This window comes from Corythoichthys intestinalis, chromosome 2 (assembly GCF_030265065.1).
Source record: "Corythoichthys intestinalis isolate RoL2023-P3 chromosome 2, ASM3026506v1, whole genome shotgun sequence".
NCBI classification, from domain to species: Eukaryota; Metazoa; Chordata; class Actinopteri; order Syngnathiformes; family Syngnathidae; genus Corythoichthys; species Corythoichthys intestinalis.
Window position 1 is genome coordinate 70,973,706 of NC_080396.1, and position 27,076 is coordinate 71,000,781.

The following is a 27,076-nucleotide window of genomic DNA, read 5'->3' on the forward strand; positions in this document are numbered from 1 at the left end:
CTCACAATATAGCATTGCTTTATAGCAGGGGTGTCAAACCGATTCCACAAAGAGCCGCAGTGGGTCCTGGTCTTTGTTGCAACAGATCCAGTACAGACAGTTCAACCAATGAGGTTTCTGCTAAAACATGCAGCACCTGACTGCAATTAACTGATAACACTTGTAAGACACCAGATTGATGAAAAGGTATTCATCTCAATTGGTTGGAATAAATTTCCAGCACCCACTGCGGCCGTTTGAGGACCGGTTTGACACCCCTGCTTTATCGCATGCAGATGAATTGCGGATTCAGCTAATTTTGCCGATTCTTTTATTTTTCGCACCCCGCCAGTCAAATGTGCTGCAGAAAATTATTGCTGCACCAGGGAGAGGCGTATGAGCCTTTTTGGGTTTCAAAAGTTTCCCATTGACCGCGGATATTGGCCAAAACAAGCCCTACCACTGTGGGACCATTGGACGTACGAGGAAGTGAGTAAATATCGTATTTTGTATTATGTCAAATACCGGGATCATCGCACACGTTTTAATATGGAGGTGGCTTGCATTTTGTGGGTGATTGTCCACCGAGAATCCCACTTGGCCGACGGCCGGTGGCTTGTCGCACCCCCACCTCTATACTTGCTTATTGCCCTCTTTTTGTGCCCGGTGTTCTGTCAAATTTTAAACCCCATCAGAAATTGCAACTTTGCGTTAAAAAATGGCCGCGAATACAGCGATTACAAAGTAACCACTACAAACTTTAAATAAAGGACTATTTACTTACATTTGATCATGGACAGACATGTAGAAAAGTTCTCATAAGACACATCCTGCCATGTTAGCTGCACAACAACCACCTCGCTCTCGTATGACTCTCTCACTGTTTACGTCTTCGCTGTGTTGTAAAGCATTATTTTGCACCATATTCGTGTTTGTGTGGCAGCTACGCGCTCCTCTGGCCTCGGCCGGCTTGTCCAGTGGTCATTGTCCAGCTGCTTCCCTGCAAACGAGCCCTCTGCCCACTGCAGGGGAACGAGAAGCTCTAACTTGCTGGCTGCCGGGCGGATTGCCGATCGGCAAAGACAATCGACAACCCCGCGGCAGTGTGACATGATCCGGGCTAGTTTTGTGTGATTTTTCGCTTCGAAAAACGAAAATAAGACTTTGAGACTACACTTGGTTCGGGTTAGCATGTCAGCTAGCTGTCACGCCTCTTGGTTTGATTACATTCTCCGAAGCCGGGGCGGGAAATGACAAAAGCCGGACTAACTACGGTGGCATAAAATATTGTTCGGGAAGTGCAACAGTAAAGGTGAAGTAGACAGTTTGACCATTATAGAATAATTTTGCCATGTCATACTGATCGAGTTTTTAATATTCTGAGAAAGTTGTGCCTTGTGATATGAGATTAATATTAAGATATCAAAATTGCAATACTATGAAATTGAAGTAGTATTACGAGATCGAAGTCGTAATATTAGTACAAGATTAATATTACGATATTAAAATTGCAATACTATGAGATTAAATATTAGAAGATTAAAGTCATATTAATACAAGATAAAAGTTGTAGTATTAGTACGAGAAAAAGTTTAATTTTGAAAGTTGTGCGTTGTAATATGAGATTAATATTACAATATTAAAGTTGCAATAGTATGAGATTGAAGTCTTGTTACAAGATTAAAACCGTATGAGTACGAGAAAAAGTTTTAATATAACGAAAATAGTTATAATATTACATGGATGAAGTATTAGTGTGAGAAAAAATACATTGTATATACATTGTAATATTTCAAAGTAATATTAGTACAAGATTATAGTATTAGTATGAGAAAAAAAGTCATACGTTGTAACACTACAAGATAGTGCTGCAACGATTAATCGATTAACTCAAGTATTTGATTAGGAAACAAAAGATTCAAAATTTTGCTGCTTCGAGTATTCGTTTAATTAAAGTGGTGTTGCAATGGTTTGTTTTAAAAGTGTTTGCATATGGTTGTATTGATTTCGGTGGATGCACTGCCCTCCAGTCTGCCTCATTTCACAAGGCGGAATCCAGCTGCTCCCTGTTAAGAACAACATAAGGTTAGTTTTTGTTTGAGCGAATGTTTTTTCCTAATGCATTCGTAATTTAGTTCATACGTATATTTAGCATACTGAGTTCTGTGATTCATTTCGACAGCATTGACAGGAAATTTTGGCATTTTAGTCGAAAGCTAGCTTCAACTTTCAACCACGTGGGCAGCTAGCTCGCAGCTCCGCCCCCCATATACTGTAGGCCACACCTTCTTCCAAGGGATGACGTCACACGCCGCGGTCGCCACCGAAAGCGCACACGGCCGGAGTTTTGTGGGTCCGAGGCGGTTCCGACAATATTTAGCGTGAGAAAACCAAGGCAACGGTAGGTTTTCCCAATGCAAAGCTTCCTGCATGCGGGCGTTCATGTCGACTTTGCGTCATTGGTGCAATTTCAAGCGAACTGTTTGTCCTCCTAGACAAAGACCGGCCGGCACACGTGAAAACACAAAATCCGAGTTTGCATTTCGGCAAGCTAACTTGATAGCTTGAGATTGAGAGAAACCTACTCTTACACGACAATTGAATAAAATAAAGTCCATTTAGTTGTGTTTGCTAGGTGTAGTTATGTGGAAATGTATTTGTGGACCAGTCAACACCGGTTAGTTTTGCTGCATATAACTTGATTTGAAGTGAGAAAGGAGAAAACACGTTCGGGGTTTTCAACTTGGGCGCAATTTGTGTTATAACTCTATTTTTGTTTCCTTCTGCGTTTGAATGGCGGGTGAAATTCGCGGCAACAACAACCCGGAAAAACTCGCGAGACTTGAGACATGCTTGGCTCGCAACTGAGAAGCGTCGGCGCGTCCGCCATGTTGGATGTGGTATAGCGCCTGTGTAGGCGCACTATCCTATTCCCCTCACTATCCACTCGCGGGGGCCTGCGCTTGTCAGTGACGTTCCTTATTCTCGGAATGAATATACAACTTTAGCATTTGTTAATAATACGCTCTGTGTGTAGTGTCATCCATCGATGTTCCTTTTTAAATTAGCACTTTTAAGCGAACGCAAGAAGTAACAACGGGAACATTTTTAAACAGGCATTTCACGGGAGAGCATTTCGACTCTTCGGCCAATCATATAGCGAGAGCGAGTGGATAGTGAGGGGAATAAGATAGTGAGCCTACACCTGAGTTATAATTTATAAATTTAGCATTTTGTTGTACTGTCACGATACAGTTTAACTCGATGCTTAAAAAATATAAATAAAATATAAATAAAAATATATTATTTATTTCGAGACTACTCAAAAATACGTTTTCTTACAAGGAAACCGCAAACAAGCGTGACTGTCAAAAGTAGGGCAAAATGAAATGTCCTCTAAGCCAACAAATTTCTGGTGAGCTTTATGAATAGAGAAACAAACAAAAATATTGATTAAATTGAATTTAACTTAAAAAAGTCAACAATTTGAACAATATGTACTATTTAGCGTTAATAATGTGCAACACTCAAATGCTAGCTGGATAGGGCCCTCGCAGGTGTTGATTTTGGGGCACTTCCTACTCATTTAATGACATTCTTGGGTCACTTTTCAGTAACCCAAAATCAACAGGAAGTGACCTGTAAATGCCCCAAAAGGAAAAGGGGGTGACCGAAAATCAACAGGAAATGATGTGAAATGCCCCCAAATGAACTCATCGCCTGGCATTGGCTGCCACTGACCACCATAGACGTCCAATCTGTTTGAAGTCGGAGGGATGCCACTCTCTCACATCAAATGGATTGGACGTCTACTAGTGATGAACTCATTCCGATTCACAGCAGAAGGATTAAAACAGCCTGTTTTTCTGTTTAAAACATCTATAGAAATACTGCCTACACTTCATGTTTGATATGGTTTTTCATTATGGATTTCCACCTGCGGGAATGAAAAGGGCCTTTATTGTTTAGGTCTTGAAGTCAGTATACATCTCGCCTAATGCAATCTTCTGATATGCTTGTAAGCATGACCTGTTGTTTTTCACTGAAACTGCTGATAGTTAGTTTTGCCTCAGATAATCACGGACTTTAACTGCCAACAATAATCATGGACTTTTAACTGCCAACCAGCAAGGCTCATGACCTATTTTGCATGATCAATTAATCACCAAACAGACACACCTCCTTTTAAGTACAGTATATAAGCAACATCGAGCTCTCTGTTCGGCGTGCATTTTTTCCACACAGCTTTGTTCTGTCATTGAATGCACCCAGAAATTTCAGAAAATAAAACTGCGCAGTAATGATCTCTTGCCAACAGTCAGTCTTTTACTTTGCAATCCAGTCTAGCCATCTCACCTGAATTGAAAACGAACACGCGGAGGACCTGAAAGACTGCCTCCAACAATCTTCAGACAAACAGCCTGACAGACTGAAGATTTTGGATTCCAACCCTTTGCCGACACTTGCTTCTTGGGGCAGCCATGAGGAGGTAAGTACATAAGAGTACACAAGTGACAGCGTTGTCATTAATGTTGCACCGATACCTTTTTTTTTTGTGCTTCCAAAACTGATTACAATACTGTGATTTTGGGGTGTGATGATATATAGAAAAGGTCATATATTGCGATATTTTGTAGCCCACACGGTGACCGATATGCTCCCGCCAAGAATCGGTATATCATTTTATAAAGGTGTCACTGTTAAAAAAAATAAAATAAAATGGATCTAACACGTTGCTACACAAATCTTCTATTAGAATAGTGTCTACGTTAGCTCACTGGCTGCCATCGACGGCGCTTGACATTCAATTCATTTTACCGGAATGGACGCCTTGCGCACTGAAACCAGAGCATTCACAGCCAGTCTTTAGTGGGCATTTACAGGTCATTTCTTGTCCATTTTAGGGCATTTACAGGTGACCTCCTGTTGATATTGGGTTACTGAGCAGGAAGTGACCCGAGAATGTGAAATGAATAGGAAGTGACAAAATTGCCCAAAAATAACAGAAAGTGACCAAATATTTCCCCAAAATCAACAGAAAGTGATCAATGAACAGGAAAAAACCCCAAAATCAACGAGAAGCAACTCAGAAATGCACCAAAATCTGCAGGAAGTGAACAAAAATCAACACCGTAGCAGATGGATGAAAAGTGCTTGTTTTTCTGTTTTTTAGTTGGTTTGTAGAATATCTTACAATGATTTCCTGACCCCGATCATTCTATCGCCATATTGTGAGATCATCGGTATCTTGAGCCTTGCAACACAAATCGCATCCTATCGTCAGGTAGGTCTGCACAACATTTCGTCTGAACATCGCAAATCGCATCAAACTAAGCTATTTTCTAATGCTGATTTCTAAAGAATGGAAAAAGATATGAACTAACTTTTTCTGCTGAAAGAAGAGAGTCTATCTTTTGGTGGGTTCCATGTTTATATAGCAATAAAACAGAATTTTCTGGGGGCCTTGCAAAATCAGTCAAAATCCAATAAAGCGGCCGGGAGCAAAGGGCCTTGCTCCGGTGAAAATGGCTGGGAGTGAATGTGTTAAGTACCAAACGCCCGCTGCACTGGTGACCAAGAAAAACAGTTTGGTCACACTGCTTAGCAGGAGGGAGTTTGAGAGGCTGTACGAGCATGAAGCAGAAAAACATAAATATATATTTTTTAAATTCCAAACCCAATCCTTTTCGCCCGATGTCCGATCACGTGATCAGGACATCTCTAATGAATACATGTGGTCATAATGACCCAAAGTTTTTCAAAAACAAGGTATCCAAATTATCTGGTGAAAATTATTTTAGTTGGAATGTCGCAATATACAGTATATCGCTAACCCCCAAAAAGTAGCAATGTCAGTTTTTTCGTTCAGCCCTATCGTCAGGTACTCAGAAGTTCCCACCACTAGCTGAACTGGAAGGAAGTGACCCGTGAATGCCCCAAAATCAACAGGAAGTGTCTTGTAAATGCCCCAAATTTGACAGACCTTTAAATACACCGAGAATCAACAGGAAGTTGCTCTTAAATGCCCCAGAATCAACAGGAGTTGCCTCGTAAGTAGGGATGGGAATTTCAACTAATTTCACAGCCGACTAGTTTGATTTTATTTGCGAATTGTCGACTAGTCTGTAAGCAAGAAAACTCGAAATACAATACATACCGTAATTTTCTGACTATAGGCGCACCTGACTATAAGGCACCACCCACCAAATTTGACACGAAAATTGCATTTGTTCATAGATAAGCCGCACTGGACTATAGGCCGCAGCTGTCCTCACGACATTATGGGATATTTACACAAAAAGATATTAACTGGTAACACTATATTTGATAGCTGCATCAAAAGACTGTCATTAGATCAAATGAACCGCCATGAATCATTGCTTCATTTGGCCATCACTCCTCCCTTAGGGGAGACAGTCAGCCTCTGCTGCTGCCTTCTGTCAACAATGTTGTCGTCCAGTATGCCTCCTAACATGCATTGAAGCGCTACAGATGGAAATAATCAGAATTCATGTTCTGTGCTAATTATTTCTTCAGTTACTGTTCCAGTTGTCTCATTAATTGCTAGGTATGGTATTTGGTAACACTCTATTTGACAGTGGCGCCATAGCACCTTCATAAGACCATCATAATTTTGACATGACACTGCCATGAGTATTAATGAATGCTTATGACAGATGTCATTTTGTGTCATCTGGAAAATTATCCCAATTTTTAATGGATGTAAAGATCCGAGCTGGACATAAATGAAGTTGGTGGCATAATTCATATTGTATAATAATTATAATAGTCTTATGACGCCACTGTCAAATGAAGTGTTACCTATTAACCCATAGAAATCGCACTGGACTATAAGCCGCAGCATTCAAAATGAGGGGAAAAAAGTAGCGCCTTATAGTCCAAAAATTACGGTACATTAACTAAAAAGTTTAAAATGCAAAGGTTTTGTGTATTTAGAAGCTATTTCAGCCCAAACATTCAGGACAAGTTTATTAAAATTCTATTGATGTAACTGAAAGAAAAATGAAAGATGCATGATGCTTTATTTAATCAAAATGTAAAATCCGAAACGTTTAATTATGAGAAGGCGGTTAAACGACTAGTTGCACACATCCCTACTCGTAAATGCACCAAAATTAACAGTAAGTGAGTAAAAATCAACAGGAAAAGACCTATTATGCTCCAAAACCAAAAGTGAACTCATTGACAGCCATAGATGTCAGATCCTTTTGAAGTGAAAGGGATGGCAACGAATCATTCGATGCCATCGGATGTGTTTTAATGATAAATTCATTGAAATTGACAGCAAGAGAATGACGAGAGCTTGTTTTCCTGTTTTTTAGTAGTATCGTAGAATACCATGAAACGATTTCCCAACCCCAATAATTGTTCTATCGCCATATCGGTACCCAGAAGTTCCTGCCCCTCGTTCCAACCCACCCCTGTTTATTTCTTAGAACTCGCCGATACCCATGAGGTCATTTTAGCGCCGTATCGGCTCAAGGCTACTTGTCATATCCGTTTTTTTGCTTTTCTGTGATCAGTAAGATTTCCAAAAGGTTGATGGTGATACCGGATTCGGTCCCCCCTGAGACTGACTGGTCCAAATCGCTGACCTGGCTCAACGGTCTACTCAAGACGGAATTCCAAGCGATGCGGGACATCAGCTCAGGTACATGGCCATTTCAAACAAGACGGAAACGTCAGCTCAGGACTGCCTTCCTTCACGGCGGCCTTGCTGTTTTTCCAGGAGCGTGTCACTGCCAAATGATGGACTGCATCGTGCCGGGATCCGTAGACATGAGTCTGGTCAAGTTCGATGCGCGAGATGAGCAGGACTGCAAGCATAACTTTGGTCTCCTCCAACAGGCTTTCACGAAGAACCGTATCACCAAGGTACTTATGGAATGCAGCAATATTTCACTCTTTAAGTCATTCATAAATGTTTAAAAAATGTGTACTGGGATTTCCCCCCCTTTTCTGCTTGTTAGACTGTAGAACTGTAAATAAGTAAAACATAAGAATGAAAATTAAGTATATCAGGCATGAAAACCTCTCACCTTTCGGCATCAAATTTGCTAACATGCGCACTTTGCACTATAAGATGACAGTCACTTTGTATCAAATCAACAATTTTGATGGGCTCTTAATTGGCAGAGAACAAAAATGGCATTGGGTTTCTCACCTATTTCATATTCTGCACTTAGCTAGCTTTCAAATGACTTGTTATGCATATTGTGTTTGGGGTTTTTTTTGTGTTATTTTTTAATATAGTTTGTGTTTTATTTAAGAATAACAATTTATTGCATATTAATGAGTGATTTATTATATGACGCCAATGAATTGGTGTTCAAACGTCCATCTAGTCTGATCAAAAAGTTAATTTAGTAGATTAAATTAGCCTAATTTGCCTAACAAAAGTCAGCTAGCTTAAATGCTATGAATGCTAACGTATTCACAATTCTTTAAGCAAATCGCTCACGCGTAACTCCACAAACTGTAGCTCTAAACTTAATTAGAAATGCATACACAATCATATATTAGCTGAAACAACTTACAGCCTTATGTGGGCCAAACCAGAGCGCAGCTATCCTTTATCCATGTCAGACGTCTGAGTCGACTCCTGAGTTATACAAGACGACAGTCCAGCCAGACTCAACTCTTCCACCAGAGGGCAGTGTATCCTCCATAATTAAACAAAATACAATACTTTTCGGGTAGTTATTTAGAATTTTTAAAGGCTTAATTCTGATTTACGCAGAAATTTGGGTTACGCTGCCAGCGTAGGAACGGAACTCGTTCGTAACCCGGGGACCACCTGTATTCACATTGTCACATTTCTTGACTATAGAAATTTAAAATAAATTTCATGTTGGCGTAAAACATGAAGTCGACGCACTTGATTGACTTTGGCAGGGCACGCAAAATGATGGGCGGGGGCGAATCTGGCCCTCAAGGGCGCCAGTTTGACACCACTGTTCCGACGTACCCTGTTGTCTTTCTTTTCCTTTAGAACATTCAGTTGGAACAACTGATAAAAGGCGATTTTCAAGTCAACTTCGATTTCCTGCTTTGGTTCAAAACCTTCTGCTCGGCCAATGTGATTAATGAAGATTATGACGCGGTGAAAGCTCGGAACCAACGCGACATCCGTCCGTACCCGCCGCCTGAGCTCTCCCCAAAAAGTAAGATCTTTCTCTGTGCCAGTAAACCGGACTGAATTTTGTATTCTAAGTCCCAATTGCATTTTCTTTTAGGTGGCAGTAAAGTGGACCCTTCCGCTGCAGGCCATAGAGACAAGAAAGCCAACGGCAAGGTAGCAGCAACACTTTTTTGGGGCTCTAAAATGATGCTTTTTTATTACTTCATTGGCATTGAAAACTAATTCAATGCCAGCCATCCCAGCTACGACAACACTTTAAATTTTTTCATTAATAAGAAATCTTAATTCTATTAATTTCGATACACTTCACCCTTACTAAGGTTGTTTCTTTACAACAGAAAAGGTAAAGCTGTTACATATAGAGCCTACCTGTAGGAATGAACAGGCTTACTACAAAAAGACCAAGCTAAACATGACTAATTTATTTAAAAATCCGTATGTTAGAAAAATAAGTATATTATAGATATCTATAACCCTTGCTAAATCCTGTTTGTTTTTCTCATGGAACCTGCAGATGCATATGTTGACTTGCATCCATCTTTTTTTTTTTTTTCCAAAAAGAAATGTCAAAATTCTGAATTAGTCTCAAAATCATGAAATATTAGGTGTATCAAATGTGATACATTTGGCAATATAGGGTTAAAATGGGCTTTTGGACGTCCGCACAAGTTTTTGGCATCGGGAAACGTATGAAGAAAACATCCTTTATATGTGGACGGTCGTAATGTCTAGAGTCGTTAGTACGAGGTCCATAGCAGCAGTGTTTACTCGGCATGTTCTTTTTTGAAACCGGCAGAAAACAAGCAGTACTTGCATGGTTTGTATGCGAGCGCGCTTCTATGTTAACCCCTTTCTGGTTTACAATGGTGACGATGGCAGCCTTGAGGTCTAAGAATTGCATTTGTACGGTACGCTATTTAAATGAGTTAAGTGCTGCTTATGTAAAGTGCTTATTTCTTCCTAATATCCTGTTTTGAGGCTCCGACAATGGCAGATGAAGAATCTCTAAATGGGAGCGATGGTTTGATGGAGAGTGACAGTGAGCGGATGTCGGAGGGCGGCGATGACAAAGTAACATCGCAAGGTAAATAATAGAACTATGAGATAAAAGTCGTCATATTAGCAAGAGGAAAAAAATCGTCGTAATAAGTCATACGTTGTAGAATTACGAGATTGAAATCTTAATATTATGAGTTTTAAATTGTTATATTACAAGATTGAAGTCGTAAGACTATGAATTTAAAGTCGTTGTATTAGCACAAGAAAATTGTTTAATATTATGAGAATAAAATCATGTTGTAAAATTACAAGATTAAAATTACAATATTGAGATTAAAGTAGTGTTACGAAATTAAAATCGTAGTATGAGTACAAGATTAAAGTTGTAGCATTATGATGATAAAGTTGCATTACTATCAGATGTCAGTATTATGAGATTATAGTCGTAGCATTAGCACAAAATTAAAGTTGTTGTATTAGTATGAAGAAAAAAAAACTTTCATATTAGAAGAATAGTCATATTTTGTAATTTTGCCCGATTAAAGTCGTATTCGTACGAGAAAATTAATTATGGATGCAGTGCGGCTAATTTAGCAGAATTTGCTGCTGCGTACTATCCGTAAATTATTTTACCCTAGCTGGGCTACAAAGTATAAATCCTCATATTGACGATCATTTCATGTGCCAAAAGATTTAGGATTTCCTTAATTGTAAAACCGATTCTAAAATACAAGTTGCTCACAATATTTTTTATTTTAACAGAAGCAGCGAAGTGCTACGTGAAGTACGTAGCGGCTAATTTAGCTACATTAGCCGTACTGCATCCATTCATATTACGTCATCTAATATTACAACGTTAATCTTGTAATTTTACTTTTTGTCTCTTAATAGTACTACGATTTTAATCTTCGAAATATTACATTTTTCTTGTACTAATATCACAACTTTACTCTCCTAATATTAAGACGTTTTTTTCTCGAACCGGTGCTACAACTTTTTTCTCATACCAATACGACGACTTTCATCTCGTAGCCTATTTTTTTCCCCTTTGGCCTGGATCCTCATTAAACGTGTTATCATTGGAGAAATTGCAAATCATCATGTCCATTTTGTCCACGTTTCCTAGCTGTGAATGAGCTTCGCATGCAGTGTTTAAAGCCGTGCCACGTAGTCCTGACCAAATTAAAAGGTAAGATTTAGCAAGTAGGCTAGAGCTGGGGTGTTTGAGGGCCAGATCCGGCCCGCAGTATCATTTTGTGTGGCCAACAAAAGTCAATGCTTTATCAGAGTTCCTGCGGGGTCTTAAAAAGTCTTAAAAGCATTGAATTTATGAATTGGGGAAATATTACCTTCAAAAGTATTGAATTTTCATACGTGGGTCTTAAAATGTATGATGTATAACTTCTACGTGCCTCATTTCTCCTCAAGTGTCATTCGTCATTTTGATTAAATAACAAAGCTTAAATAAATGGGGCGGAGGAGCCAGTCATTGAGAACGCAACGCAGGCAATCGTTGTTAGCCCTTGAAATTAAAAAAAAATATATATATATAGACAAGTTTCCAAAGTACTTACGCTTTGCTTTCTGCTGGCGACTTCAGTTTTCACTGTGTTTAACCAAAACAACAATGGTGCTGGTGTGGCATCATGGTGTTCGGTACACGCAGTCAGAGGGCGAATACGCCTGAGTTTATAAAAAAAAAAAAATCCATGTCGGAGTTAGTCCTCTTCCGCTATACAGTGCTGGCCAAAAGTATTGGCACCCCTGCAATTCTGTGTCGGATAATGCTCAATTTCTCCCAGAAAATGATTGCACAAATTATTTGGTAGTAATATCTTCATTTATTTTGCTTGCAATGAAAAAACACAAAAGAGAATGGGAAAAAAAATCAATCATAATCATTTTACGCAAAACTCCAAAAATGGACCGGACAAAAGTATTGGCACCCTCAGCCTAATACTTGGTAGCACAACCTTTAGACAAAATAACTGTGAACAATAGCTTCCGGTATCCATCACTGAGTTTCTTACAATGCTCTGCTGGAATTTTAGACCATTCTTCTTTGGCCAACTGCTCCAGGTGTTTGAGATTTGAAGGGTACCATTTTCAGATCTCTCCACAGGTGTTCTATGGGATTCAGGTCTGGACTCAATGCTGGCCACGTTAGAATTCTCCAGTGCTTTCTCTCAAACCATTTTCTAGTGCTTTTTGAAGTGTGTTTCCAGTCATTGTCCAGCTGAAAGACTCATGACCTCTGAGGGAGACACAGCTTTCTCACACTGGGCCCTACATTATGCTGCAAAATTTGTTGGTAGTCTTTAGACTTCATAATGCCATGCACACGATCAAGCAGTCCAGTGCCAGAGGAAGCAAAGCAACCCCAAAAATCAGGGAACCTCCGCCATATTTGACTGTGGGGACCGTGTTCTTTTCTTTGAAGGTCTCATTCTTTTCCCAAAAAGCTCTACTTTTGTCTCATCTGACTAGAGAACATTCTTCCAAAACGTTTTTGGCTTTCTCAGGTAAGTTTTTGCAAATTCCAGCCTGACTTTTGTATGTCTCTGGGTCAGAAGTGGGGTCTTCCTGGGTATCCTACCATTGAGGCCCTTTTCATTCAGAATCCGATGGATAGTACGGGTTGACAGTGTTGTACCCTCGGACTGCAGGACAGCTTGAACTTGTTTGGATGTTAAATGACATTCTTTATCCACCATTCGCACAATCTTTTGTTGAAATCTCATCGAGACACAGGAACATTCAGGTCTTTGGAGATGGACTTGTAGCCTTGAGATTGCCCATGCTTCCTCTCAATTTTGCTTCTCAAGTCCTCAGACAGTTCTTTGGTCTTCTTTTCTCCATGCTCAATGTGGTACACACAAGGACACAGGACAGAGGATGAGTCAACTTTAATCCATTTTAAGCTAACTGCAAGTGTGATTTAATTATTGCCACCACCTGTTATGTGCCAGAGGAAAGTAACAGATGCTGTTAATTACATAAATTTTAGAAGCATCACGTGATTTTTCAAAGGGTGCCAAAACTTTTTGTCAGGCCCATTTTGGGAGTTTAGTGTAAAATGATTTAAATTTTTTCCATTCTCTTTTGTGTTTTTTCATTGCCAGAAAAATAAATGAAGATATTACTACTAGAGGCGTGCGAAATTTCCGATTCTTAGATTATTCACGATTCGGCCGTGGAAGATTCGAGATCGATTCACAAACATCCAAATTCCGATTATTGAATTATACCAGGTAAAACACAGTCAGCGCTGTCTTTGGGACGCAATGAGGAACGGACCGAGAGTAAATATCATGTTCAACTCATGCCGCTAGATAAAAAAAAACAATCATACCTGACTGCGGCCGACAGCCGCTACAAACAACACCCAGTTGCTAGTTGCTACAAACATAAAGCTACAATAGATATCATATATATGTAGAACTAGATGCAAAATGACAGACGATGGCGGTGTTAGAACAAATATTATTGAACCGAGATGCGAAATCACACTTTCCGGCGTTAGTAAACAGCCACCATCTTAAAGCAGTATTAAAGCAGTGACTTCTCTAGAAGGCTCTGTTGTAGCGTACCTAATTAACTTTTTATCTAAAATACTCCTAAATTGGCAGAATCTTGTCTTGAGTCTATGTTTAAATGATGAAATAGTTTTAAAACTTTGACAAAAGTAGACAGAAGGGAAATTATGGAATAATGGGAGCAATTTTAACAACTGTAACAGTTGATTCACAACATTAAATTAATTGAATGTAGTTTAAAGCTGCTGATACAGAATGGGGACTGGAGTATTTTATTTACTGTTATTTTTGTATATTTGTTTATTGTTATATGCTAACTTGATACTGAAAGAGTAGTTTGGTGTAGTCTGAGAGGATTTTTGAACAATTTTGGAACTAACTAATTTTATTTAAAAAAAAAAAAAAAAAAAAGGATGGGGGGGTGCATCAGTAATCGTTTTATAATCGAATTGGAGCCAAAAGCATTTGTAATAGCAATAATTTTCTTTGAGAAATTGAGCATTATCTGACAGAATTGCAGGGGTGCCAATACTTTTGGCCAGCACTGTAGGTGGCGGTGGAGGTAATGTGCCTAAACCAACAACCGGTATTGTGGTAAAAGACGACAAACGTAACCAAACGAAGAAGAAATTATCACTGTCACTGCCCTTGAGGCATTCCCAGGAATTAATAGAGGGATTTGGCTTTCGTTCATTTAGCACAGGAGTCAAACTCACATTTTACACTTTCTTTACCCCGCACTCACTCATGTCCTGCATTCAACAACTATTTACAATTGTGGTGTCAGTTGATCCACAAGTCACACCAATAGGAGCGTGGTGTTGCTACACCATTTCAGCGCTGGCAGCACCTCTAGCGAGGCTACAATATTTTCAAATCAAGAAATGTTTATTTTGCTTTAGCCCTAGGCTGAAGTCATTAAAACACTGAGTATTGAGTACACTATTTCAAGACCTTTTTTTTTTTTTTTTTTTTTAGTTTAGGAACGATTTGCACATTTTTAGCCAATATAAAAATATCATGTTGCAGTTTATGTTCTCTGCTAATGTTTTACAGTTAACTGTGTGTAATCCAACATTGAAAATGGTATTATCTTATTTTTATATTATACTACAACATGGCCCATTACAAAGATGACACCCCTGGGCTAGACTCATTCTCTCTCTCTGTGATTGTTAAGTTGTTTTAACACGATTATTGACTTCCCTAGGCTTAAAATTACATGACAGCTCAATTGGTGAAGACGACAACGACGACTCTGAAGAAAGGGTAGGTTTTCTTCAGCTACGTGACTCTGTGTTTTTTTTTAATTTAGAAAAAATATTAAAGGCCTTGGGGGTGGGTCAAGAGACCCAACATCTCTGCCTGTTTAACTTAGTGTCGTCCTTTCATGACATTTTAAAAACAAGCTTTTAAAAAAAAAAGATTGTTTTACCTCACTCTACTTTTTTAAAATTTTGAAATCACTCCAAGAAAATGTCATTTGAACATCATTTCAGCCTTACCCATTCAAAAAGCACCCAGACATATTTTTAAGGCTGCTGTTCCAGTTATGCCCATCAGATGCTCTCCTACTCTTCTTCTATCCCTCCTACCAAAGGTAATGATGGCCCATCATCCAGTCAAAGCCATCAGTCTTGACCAGACATGTCCAAAGTCCGGCTCGGAGGCAAAATCCGGCACGTGGTCAAATTTCATCCGGCCCCCAGCCTCTGTCATAAAATCAATAATGTCTAGCCCGCACACAGATTTAATAAATTGTTCAGTAGTACCGCTACCAGCTTACACACTAAATTCTGCTCCTCATTTACCCACTAAAAGGCAGCAGCACTCTAAGCAACATTACTCCGTGTGACCCTTTACTCCCAATTTTCTAAAATGGTGACAATCAACAAAAAAAAGTTGACTGCGACGTCCAACGCTTCAAGGATAGGTGGAAATTGGACTATTTCTTCACTAAAATACGCAACATCTGTGTCTGCCTCATTTGCAAAGAGACACTCGCTGTTTTTAAACAGTTCAATGTGAGGCGATATTACCCAACAAGACACGCTGACATGTATGACAACATTACAGGGAAGATAGAAGTAGTTTCCGAGGTACTTCTGCTTTACTTCCTTATGTCTGCAAATAACTTCAGTTTTAGAATTTCTCCATCCAAAAAACGACAGTGGAGCTGGAGTAACATTACTCATCAAAATCCCTTAAAAAAGATAATTTGGAAACACCGCATCCATCTGCCATCATCACGACTGGGGAGGACAGCATGTTCATGAAGGCAGATGTGAAACCAAGCTCGTGCAAGCACAAAGACTGGGTGTTTTTGTAGCCATGTTGCCCCTGTGTTAATGGAAGGTATGTTATTCCGATCCCTGCCCATGAAACGACTTGTTGCCTTTGATATTGTTATTACGATGATTATTATAATTATGATGATCTTTAATATTATTTACTACAACTACTGTATCGGCTGCTAGCCTGTTGCTAATCAGTATGTGTAGATGGCACACTTATGTCAACGCATAAATGCAATTGTTACAAGTTTTTGGTTTGTTTGTTTACAGATGGAAAATGGTGTTAGGCATAGGAAGACAAATTGATGTGCCTCACATCAACACTTACTGTATGTTGATGGACATATATGGAAACTACGTGTGTTCTACCCGGGGGCGGCCGAGAGGCGGGGACAGACAGTGGCTTGCCTCGTGGCGGACCGTCAGCTCATTCTCGAGATCCAACTGCAGCAACTTTAAGATATGCAATTGGAGCTGGAATTACTGTGGAAGGCGTGAGAAAGTTCGTCTGCAGGCCGCCAAGGGTCAAAGTTTGACGAGGCTCTCAAGCCGCTCCGGTGCTCTGCTGTCTGATATCACATTCTCGTATGCTATTTTTTCTAATTTTATAAATTGTGATTTATTGACCTTTTTTGCACATGCCCCAATCGTTTTAAATAAAACAAGAAATTGAATCATGTTGTCCAAATGTTTTATTGTGATCAATATCTGCAATAAAAAAGAATGACATACTATTTTTCTATAAATGCACATACATTGTAGTATTTCTTTGTAACAAAAAAAATCCGTGTCAGTCCTTCTGCATTCGGCAAATGTAGTATTTGTAATTTCACCTCATTTTGTTCACTCAAGTGACCGGTGTATGGATCAATGCTGACCGGTTGTTATAATTTTGTCCAGAAATGATCACCGAAGGGATAAGAACAAACAATCTTTTAGGTAGTTCCTCAGGTTTAAAGTACATCCTTAACTTATTGTCTCCAGCAGGTTTTGATTTAAAGCGTACGGCCGGTAGATTCACACTGGCGCTTTGAAGCTGGACACTGTTCCAAACATTACATTTCCAGCCATATACTGTATATACTGTATAAGCACTTCCGGGAGTTCACACACAGCACAGAAAGTCTCGGAGTCTCATCTACGTCGTGCTGAATCCATTTTTGGAGATTGCGTGAGTTCCTTTGGCTTGATTTTGCAGTTTTAACTTTGTCAACCCACTGCTTTCTTCAACCGCACTTCATGTTGTTCTGTCTAAACCGGATGTTCAGAGCAGAAATTGTCAAAGATGGCGCTGCCCATGTTTTGCTCAGGAAAGTTGTCTATACTGGGTCCAGCTGTTGATAAACCAGTCAAACCAGTTACTGAATTTATAAAGCCAGTCTGTAATTCCGGGAGGGGCAAGGAGGGAGAGGGAATACAAAGGAATTGAGTGGAAGACAGGGAGAAGTTGAGCAGCATAGACTCCCCCTATTGGTACGGGGTCATTGGTCATTTGACCCAGCTTGGCTAAAAAAGGACAATTTTATCACCCAGAGTCCTTTGAGTGTTAATTTGATATTAAAAAAAAAGAATAACAAATACATTTGGAAATATTTTGTATCAAGAGGCACAAAAAATAGGTTTTGGACAAGTTTTTAGCTCAGCAAAAAATAAGTAAAATTCATTTGATAAGTGTAGCAAATTATATAGATTTTTTAAATTATCGTTTTTTTTTTTTTTTTTCCCCAGGAGGAAAAGACTGTCCCCTCCAATAAAACACCTAGGGGACGAAAAAAAGCAAATTACCAGGTAAATTTGGCAAAGGTGGAGATGGTGTGGGATGGTTGACTGAAAAGCTTCTTTTTCAGGATGGCAACGGCTTTTTGAGCGGAGAGCTGGTTTGGGGCGGCGTGAAGGGCTTTCCGTGGTGGCCCGGCTTGGTGATCCCTTGGAAAACCAAATATTCCCCTCAAGGCATTCGAAGGGTCGAATGGTTCGGCGATGGGACCTTCTCCAAGGTTGGTTGGACCGGCGAACGCCCGCATAGTGCTGTCTGATATAAACATAAAGATCCTTAAAATGATATAAAGCTTTCGAGAAGGAGTTTGACGACAATACAGAGATCACTCGCCAATTCGCGCTTCAAAATTTGTGGTTTCAGTTCTTCGTGGAATTTTAAAAAATATTCATTTAAAAAAAAAAAAAAAAAAAAAAAAGCTATTTCATTTTGAGGCGCGAGAACGAATGTATCGCAGCAAAACATACTGTACATCAGTGGTCCCCAACTGTTTTTGCACCACTGACCGGTGTAATGTGGGTCTTTTTTTCATGGACCGGCAATGTGTGGCAGAGAATGACAGTAAATATAAAATAACATGTTGAGGCTAAAAACGAATATTAAGTTCAGGGAAAATGTCACTCACCGTACACTGAGTCCTGAAATCTTCTTAACAGCGGCATCTCCTAAAACGTTTCGGCAAATATCTGTGGCCGCAAGCATAATGAGTTCTTCTCCAATCATAAAAGGATTATATCAATTTTTGTCTGATTGGGGGCCAACTTCACGGAGGTGCAAATGGAACACTGCCAAACACCTACACGACATCCGAGGAGATACCAAGCGGTATTTTTCTCCATTTTTACCTTCTTTGACAGCACCCAAAGCCGGCTACAAACCTCCAACATTTCTAGGGGAATTTTAACTTTATTTTAACCCGTAAATGAAGCATCATATCCCCGCAACATGCTTATGAGTGGACCGCCACGACATCCAGGAGGTGTGCCAAGTTTCCACACCATCACAGAGTGACTGCACAAGGACAGTGATTACTGTAAATAGATTTAAATATCGTACTTTACAGTATATGTGAAATATACAATATGTAAATACATGTGAATAAATACTGTGTACTTCAGTCTTTTTAATTTTGTTTTGTTTTATTTGGGGTGTGGGGGAGTAAATCCTACCTCGCGGTGTTTCATTTTTTAACTGCGAGCGATTACTGTATATCAAAATGGTGATACCGTACTTTGTATTGTACATTGAATTAAAAATATATTTGGTGTATCAATATTATGATATTGATTAGCCCACATTGTGATTTTTTCCTGTATCGCACAGCACTACGCCCACCTATTTTATTTTTTTTCTTTTCCACTACTAAATGTGACTTTTTGGTACAGATCAGCACAGACGTTTTGGTGCCTTTCCGAAACTTCACCCAGAATTTCTGCAAAAGTTCATTTGACCGCCTGCCAAACTACAAGAAGGCAGTCTACCAGATTATAGAGGTAAGAAGTTTGTTCATTGGACGTCTCGCATCGTCAATGGCACCAAATGAGTTTAATGAGTGCCTTATAAAGGGATAAATGAAAGTAAACTAAAAAAAATGAAGTTTCTGGTGAAATTGCTTGGGAATGCTTTGCTCTGTGTGTCACTTCCTGTTGCTTTTCGGTCACTACCTATTTATTTGGGGTTCCTTAATAATGCATGTTTGAGTGCCATTGAAGAGCCAGTCAAAATTGGACTACTTGCGCCGTCAATGGCACTCAAACGTGGGCATTCACAGCTAGTCCTCCCTGCCAGATAGAATTGAACATTTGTTTTTGTCAATTGGTCACATCCGTTCACCATAGTTAGGGGACAGTTTCTGTTGATTTTGGGTCACTTCCTGTACATTTTGGGCATTCCCATGTCACTCCCTGTTAGAGGTGTGCAAAATTTCATAATTCTTAGATTATTCGCGATGCAGCCGTGGAAATTTCGGGAACGAGTCACAAACATCCAAATTACGATTATTGAATTAGGTCAAGTAAAGCGGAACTAAAACACAGTCAGCGTGGTCTTCGGGATGCAATTAGGAATGGACCGAAAGTAAACATCATGCTTGTCATTACACGGGTAATGACAATGCTCAACTCACAGCTCTGGCTCAACTCATGCCGCTAGATTAGAAAAAATCAATAATACCTGACTTCTGCCGACAGCTGCTACAAACTATGTCCACATAATGCTACGGTAGATATCACATATATAAAGAACTAGATGCGACATGACATACTCGGCGGGGTTAGCAGCACATGTATAGAATACTAGATGCAAAATGACAGACTTGCCGGCGTTAGTAAACAGCCGCCATCTTAAGCCTGAGTTATACTCCCGCGTTGCGGTGACGGCGTAGCGACTACGGCGTCATTCGACATTCGATAGTTCTGCGGTGAGGGAACGCGTTGCTCTGTAATTCACCGCCAAGCCACTAGAGGGATGTGGCGTTATGTTTGTACGGTTTTGGGGCATGCTTGTTTACTTCCGCTAGTCGGAGAAAAATAAACAATGCAATATGGAACTCTTGAAAGTAAATATTCTGCTCATCAACACTGAATAAATATTGAACATACAAATGTTGAGGGGCAGGCGACGCAGAAGACGGTTTCGAGGCGGTCTGGCCGACTTTTGATGCCGCACAGAGTTTTAGACTCCGGTGGAGAGAGCTAGCTGTGGCGGCTAGCTTCAAACTGGCGTCGAGCACTGCGTTCAAGGTCTGCAAAGCCCTCCAGCCCGATTTGTTTGCTGTGTCCTACAACCAGCCAGTGGGAAGCCATAGCAGATTTCTGGCGTCTAGGGAACTTCCCAAACTGCGTTGGGAGGCTTGATTTTAAGGTTATCATAAAAAGCACCGAGGCACTCTCAATCAGTGATGATGTATCGTGTGTGTGAACTGTCTGTTATTGAAAATTAAAGATCAAAACAACTCTTGACACCAAATCTGTGCTTTATTCTTTATATACTTAAAGTGTGACACGTAAATAAGTCACAGATTCACAGCAAACATATGTACACAGGAAATGATGAAATGCACCAACCAAAAATACGACATAAAGTGATAAAAAGTTGGCAGTTTTTGGCCGACTGGGTCACCGCTTCGTGTGGCCACTCGATTCCGACCACCCACGTCTCGGTGGTTCTTCCATTTATTTATTTTTTCGATCGCCGACCTTGCCATTTGGCAATCACAATAATAATTTCTTGACGAGACTTGCTCTTGATGATACTCCCGTCGGCTTGGTCCATTTTTGCGTGTAGAAAACAATGTTTGATTCTATTGTACAATGGCGGTGTTTTCGCGGTAAACCGGAAACAACAGTCTGAGCGGACCAATCACAGTCCGTTTTCGCTACGTCATACGCGTCTACGCGACGCGAAGGTTACAAAAATTGAGAGGTGCACGTCAGGCTACGGCGTAGGGTCGTAACTCGATTCTTCCTTGACGGCGTAGGTCTGACGCGGAAGTATAACTCAGGCTTTAACCTAGAGCAGGGCGGTAAACCGAAAATTTACCGTCACCGAAATTCTTAACGATGACCGACGTAATTTTGACCATGTCGGTAAATTCGGTAAATTAATAAAACAAGAAAATATAGTCTTTTCATCCCGCTTTGATTCTGTGTTGTCCGTCTATGTTCATTCCCCTTTAAGAAAGCAGTGAATGTGCTTACGTAGGGAGTCACGTGATCATCAGGAAGCCAATCAAACAAAAGCCCGGTAAGCTAACGCTAGCAGCTAACGCTACAAGCAAAACGTGATGGAGTGTGGCTTAAGAGAGGTTCACCAAACTTTCAACCGACATTTAGTAGACTCTTGGTGGCATCCAGACGGGCTTTCACCCGCTGTCCTCCTTTGTTCTCACGATTTCCGGAGATGGTGCTTTCAGTGCTTTCTACTGGTAGCCAGGCTAACGCTAGCTAGCGGCTAACGCTACAAATGAACGTTATGGAGTCGGATAGCGGCTCTAACTTGTCGAAACGGCTGAACTTAATGAGTGGATTGGGCACGGACTGCATCTAGCAATTACTATGTGGTGTTATTTTGTATCTGTCTGTGTGTGATTCCTCTGATAGCTTTTGTGATGGTAAAGCATTCAGCATAAAGTACAATCCAACGGCAAAACTTATAATGACCGAGAAATGGCCCCAGCTATTTTTATTGTGCGTGCATTTATTAAAAAATGCACTGGGGGGAAAAAAACCCTTAAACCATAAAGTAAACACTTGTATTTAATAATTATGTCACAGCAGCCATTAACAATAAGTTGTCTTTTTGAAGTGTACTGTTCAAGCTGCAAGTCATTTGTGTTACAATTACATGTTTGCACAGGCATATTGATTTTGACAATGTACATTGTTCAAGTCATACACGCTGTTATAAATGTTCATACTTGAATTCTTATTGCTTACTAGGGCTGTCCCAAACGACTAATTTTCTCCCGATTAGTCAGCCGACTATTTTTACGATTAGTCGACTAATCTAATAATTAAAAAAAACAAAATTTTTTTTTTTGTTTTGTTTTTGTTTTCTAATTTAGCAATGAAATTTTTGTTGACGCTTATCAATTCACAAAAAACATATTGGAACACCTAAATTATTTATTAAAGTACAAATAAACACGTAAATAACAATAATAAATCACAAATAAACAATGAGTTCAAATGCTGATAGAATTAACTAGTGTATCATCCCGATTGAAAAGATGGTCTCTTAAACTGATGGTTTACAACTTTTATTCCATCCTTGATGTAAAAGCTATGGTGCACACAAATAAAACAAAATTAGAAATTAACGAAAACTTTTCACCTTTTTCCTTTTAAACCTTATTTATATATCAATGAATTGCCTATATGAATTGCCTTTACCTTAATTTATTACCTTATCATTGACAATCTCTCCCTTAAGTGCAATCACTGTATATATTGTATATATTTATGACCTTTTAACCTTATATAATTTTCTATACCATAAAATAAACCATAACATGAAATAAACCTTTCAGTTAGCATTAAGAACAATACTAATAGCACTTATACGCCCATTGTCAATGAAACATTATTATTTAGTAAGGCGACAGCACCCTCTGGTGTACAAAAAATGAAAAAACAAAAATTTACAAACTGGGTTACGGCGCTTGATGTGTTTATTCACGGCCGACGTGCAGCCAAGCTTGGCTTTGAAGAGACAGGACGGAAGAGTGTACGCTCCTTTGTTTCTTTGAAATAAGTCAATGTTTTGGACACTCTGGTGCGCTTTTTTGGCTTTGTGCCGCTTTCCCCGCTTGCATACAGAGCATCCGACATTCTGAACTTTCCGCGCATATATTTTTTTAACCCTTCATTAACCGTCGACGGGATGTTGTGCTCGTCGACGGATTTACGTCATCGATGACGTCGACTATGTCGACTAGTCGGGACAGCTCTATTGCTTACAATACATTTTTATAAACTTAATGTTTAGACTGCATGTACAATTGTTAAATACAGTATATCAAATTGAATGCTGGTAAATAAATCAACAAGAAATAGTTAATCTGTATTTCATGCATTGATTCAGATTTTCAAATTATATAACAGTCCGCTTGGGCGAATTTATCGTCATTTATCGTTATCGAGATAAATCTGCTCAATTTATCGTGATACATGTTTAAGGCCATATCGCCCAGCCCTACTTTAACCCTATGTTGCCAAATGTCCCACATTTGATACACCTAAAATTTCATGATTTTGAGACTTATTCAGAATTTTGACTTTTCGTTTTGGAAAAAGAAAATGATGGATGCAAGTCAACACATGCATCTGCAGGTTCCATGAAAAAAACAAACAGGATTTAGCAAGGGTTATAGATATCTGAGCGCTTATTACATATTCATTTTGACTTTTTACAAATTTGAAAAAAAGGTTTCATTAGGACGTTATTTTTCAAATTTTGGGATTCTCTGATAATTGCTTCATATTGCTGGCATTAAAGGGTTTAAAGGCTGTTGTAGCGAACCTATTTAACTTTTATCGAAAATACTCTCAAATCGGCAAAATCTTGACTTAAATCTATCTTTAAAACCGCTTTAAAACTTTCACATGTCGAAAGTAGACAGGAGGGAAATTATGGAATAACGGAAGCCATTTTAGAATAGAATAGAATAGAATAGCCCTTTATTGTCATTATACGGTTGTACAATGAAATTGTGGAGCATCTCCCTTTACAGTGCAGGACAAGTAAAACAAAATCTCGAAAGTGGCTTGCAAGAATAAAGTATAAAATCTAAATAAATATGAAATACGTATGAGGCACTCCAATGTTCAGGCAGTTTAACAACTTTAACAGTTGATCACAACATTAAATTAATTGAATGTAGTTTAAAGCTGCTGATATAGAATGAGGACTTCATTATTTTATTTACTGTTTTGAACTGTTAACTTGATACTGAAATACCGTAATTTCCCGAATACAACGCGCACTTTTTTCCCCCAAAATCAACTTGTAAAATCATGGTGCGCATTATAAACGGGTACATGGATGGAGACAGAAATATATATATATATATAAACCGATTTTCTTTAATTGACACGGCCATGTTGTGTTGTAGAAACATATGCAGCAACCCGTTGCCGACCGTTACGGTACGTGACGTCACCATTTTGTTTCGGTAATACTTCACTCTAATCGGCCGAATGATTTCGTCTGTATTACATTCTGCTTTTTTCAATCAATCCATGGAAGAAACATTTGTTCATCATGATGAAATGAGCAGATTATACAGCAGCCTTTAAAAGAAAAGTCACATCTGTTTTGTTTTCTCCTAAATTCTGGTAAGTTGGAGAAGTTGTCAAATCATATTATTACCGTGAATATTGTCAGTTTATGGTATTGTTTTGAACTACCAATTTGCTATGCTTGTGCTGTGTTTCACCAGTCAGTAAAATGACATTTCTGTATCTGTACACGAGCTCTGTTTTCTTGTATCCTTCTATTTATTGGTGTTAAAATTAGGGTATGCGTTATAAACGGGTACAATAATTTCCCCCAGATTTTACAAGTAAATTTGTGGTACGCATTATACACGGGTGCGCCTTATATTCGGGAAATTACGGTAGCCGTTTATTTAAGCCTCAGAGGATTTTTGTACTATTTTTGTAATTAATGTACGATACATTAAAAGCAGCTATTAGCTGGGGGGGCATAATTAATCGATTTATTAATTGAATCGTAGCCTCTGAATCGTAATCTAATCGTTAGGTGCCCAAAGATTCTCACCTCTACTCCCTGAATAGTTTGGGGATTTTTCAGGGCACTTCTTGTTGATATCAGGTCATTTCTTCCCCACTGGAAATGAAATGGGTTCATTGGAACTAAATGGTAATTTTTTTGGTCAAGTTTAGGTGGAATCGTACGCTTTTGGCAAAAAAAAAAAAAAACAACCTGTGCCTTGATTTCCTTATTTTTTCCTGTTGACTTTGGGTCACTTTCCTGATGATTTTGGGGCATTCATGGGTCACTTCCTATTGATTTGTGGGAATTTCTGAGTCATTTGCTGTTAATTTTGGGTCATTTCCTATTGATTTGGGGAAATTTCTGGGTAGGTTCCTGTTAGTTTTAGGGCATTTATGTGTCACCGTTGATTTTGTTTCACCTCCTGTGGATTTTGGATCATTTACGGTTCACTTCCAGTTGATTTGGGAAAGAATCCAGTGTGCATATGGACTTTGCTCATGATGGCTTCCCAAATTCTTATTTTTGTCATTGGCATTCAAGATAAACTGGGCTCAATTGTCGCTTCATGTATAAATTCTTATTGGGCTACCCATTTTCACTGATTTACAAAAAAATGACACGGGTTGTAATAGCCATTTTTTCCAAAACGGACCAAGGCATCAAGCAAGCCTCTCTCAGGAGTCATGAAGGAAGGTTCTGGTCTACCTCAAGAAGACTTGAATCGGGGCCAACATGATGATAAGGCTGAAGGCGAGCATTTCAAGAGGTGCCATTTGCCTGCAACCACACTTTTTCTTGTTCATCACTACATAAGTAATTGAAGTACTGTACAGTGATCCCTCACTTATCGCTGTTAATGGGGACCAGAACGGACTGAGTGGAGGCCGTTTAAAGTAGTGTCACCCCCAATTTTTAACATGTTTTTTTGTGTGCAAGTATCAATATGTACATACAGTGCCTTGCAAAAGTATTCGGCCCCCTTGAATCTTGCAACCTTTCGCCACATTTCAGGCTTCAAACATAAAGATATGAAATTTATTTTTTTTGTCAAGAATCAACAACAAGTGGGACACAATCGTGAAGTGGAACAACATTTATTGGATAATTTAAACTTTTTTAACAAATAAAAAACTGAAAAGTGGGGCGTGCAATATTATTCGGCCCCTTTACTTTCAGTGCAGCAAACTCACTCCAGAAGTTCAGTGAGGATCTCTGAATGATCTAATGTTGTCCTAAATGACCGATGATGATAAATAGAATTCACCTGTGTGTAATCAAGTCTCCGTATAAATGCACCTGCTCTGTGATAGTCTCAGGGTTCTGTTTCAAGTGCAGAGAGCATTATGAAAACCAAGGAACACACCAGGCAGGTCCGAGATACTGTTGTGGAGAAGTTTAAAGCCGGATTTGGATACAAAAAGATTTCCCAAGCTTTAAACATCTCAAGGAGCACTGTGCAAGCCATCATATTGAAATGGAAGGAGCATCAGACCACTGCAAATCTACCAAGACCCGGCCGTCCTTCCAAACTTTCTTCTCAAACAAGGAGAAAACTGATCAGAGATGCAGCCAAGAGGCCCATGATAACTCTGGATGAACTGCAGAGATCTACAGCTGAGTTGGGAGAGTCTGTCCATAGGACAACAATCAGTCGTACACTGCACAAATCTGACCTTTATGGAAGAGTGGCAAGAAGAAAGCCATTTCTCAAAGATATCCATAAAAAGTCTCGTTTAAAGTTTGCCACAAGCCACCTGGGAGACACACCAAACATGTGGAAGAAGGTGCTCTGGTCAGATGAAACCAAAATTGAACTTTTTGGCCACAATGCAAAACGATATGTTTGGCGTAAAAGCAACACAGCTCATCACCCTGAACACACCATCCCCACTGTCAAACATGGTGGTGGCAGCATCATGGTTTGGGCCTGCTTTTCTTCAGCAGGGACAGGGAAGATGGTTATAATTGACGAGAAGATGGATGCAGCCAAATACAGGAACATTCTGGAAGAAAACCTGTTGATATCTGCACAAGACCTGAGAATGGGACGGAGATTTATCTTCCAACAGGACAATGATCCAAAACATAA

At 39.4% G+C, this 27,076-nt stretch overlaps 1 protein-coding gene across 3 annotated transcripts in view; it reads left to right on the plus strand.

Annotated features, from left to right (window-relative positions):
- Window positions 1-214: 214 nt before the first annotated feature.
- Window positions 215-27,076, plus strand: part of LOC130906865 (DNA (cytosine-5)-methyltransferase 3C-like) — a 61,281-nt gene continuing 34,419 nt past the window's right edge. For 2 of the 3 annotated variants that reach the window (XM_057821539.1, XM_057821557.1), the window contains exons 1-12: window positions 2,282-2,380; window positions 4,322-4,468; window positions 7,524-7,651; window positions 7,730-7,875; window positions 8,993-9,164; window positions 9,237-9,295; window positions 10,121-10,226; window positions 11,268-11,330; window positions 14,888-14,946; window positions 17,700-17,759; window positions 17,819-17,968; window positions 19,134-19,241. In XM_057821539.1, the coding sequence (XP_057677522.1) occupies window positions 4,461-4,468; window positions 7,524-7,651; window positions 7,730-7,875; window positions 8,993-9,164; window positions 9,237-9,295; window positions 10,121-10,226; window positions 11,268-11,330; window positions 14,888-14,946; window positions 17,700-17,759; window positions 17,819-17,968; window positions 19,134-19,241 (1,059 nt within the window). In that variant the 5' untranslated portion in view covers window positions 2,282-2,380; window positions 4,322-4,460. Of the gene's footprint in view, window positions 469-2,281; window positions 2,381-4,321; window positions 4,469-7,523; window positions 7,652-7,729; window positions 7,876-8,992; window positions 9,165-9,236; window positions 9,296-10,120; window positions 10,227-11,267; window positions 11,331-14,887; window positions 14,947-17,699; window positions 17,760-17,818; window positions 17,969-19,133; window positions 19,242-27,076 lie in introns of those variants that run through there. The other variant, XM_057821548.1, reaches the window with a different exon arrangement.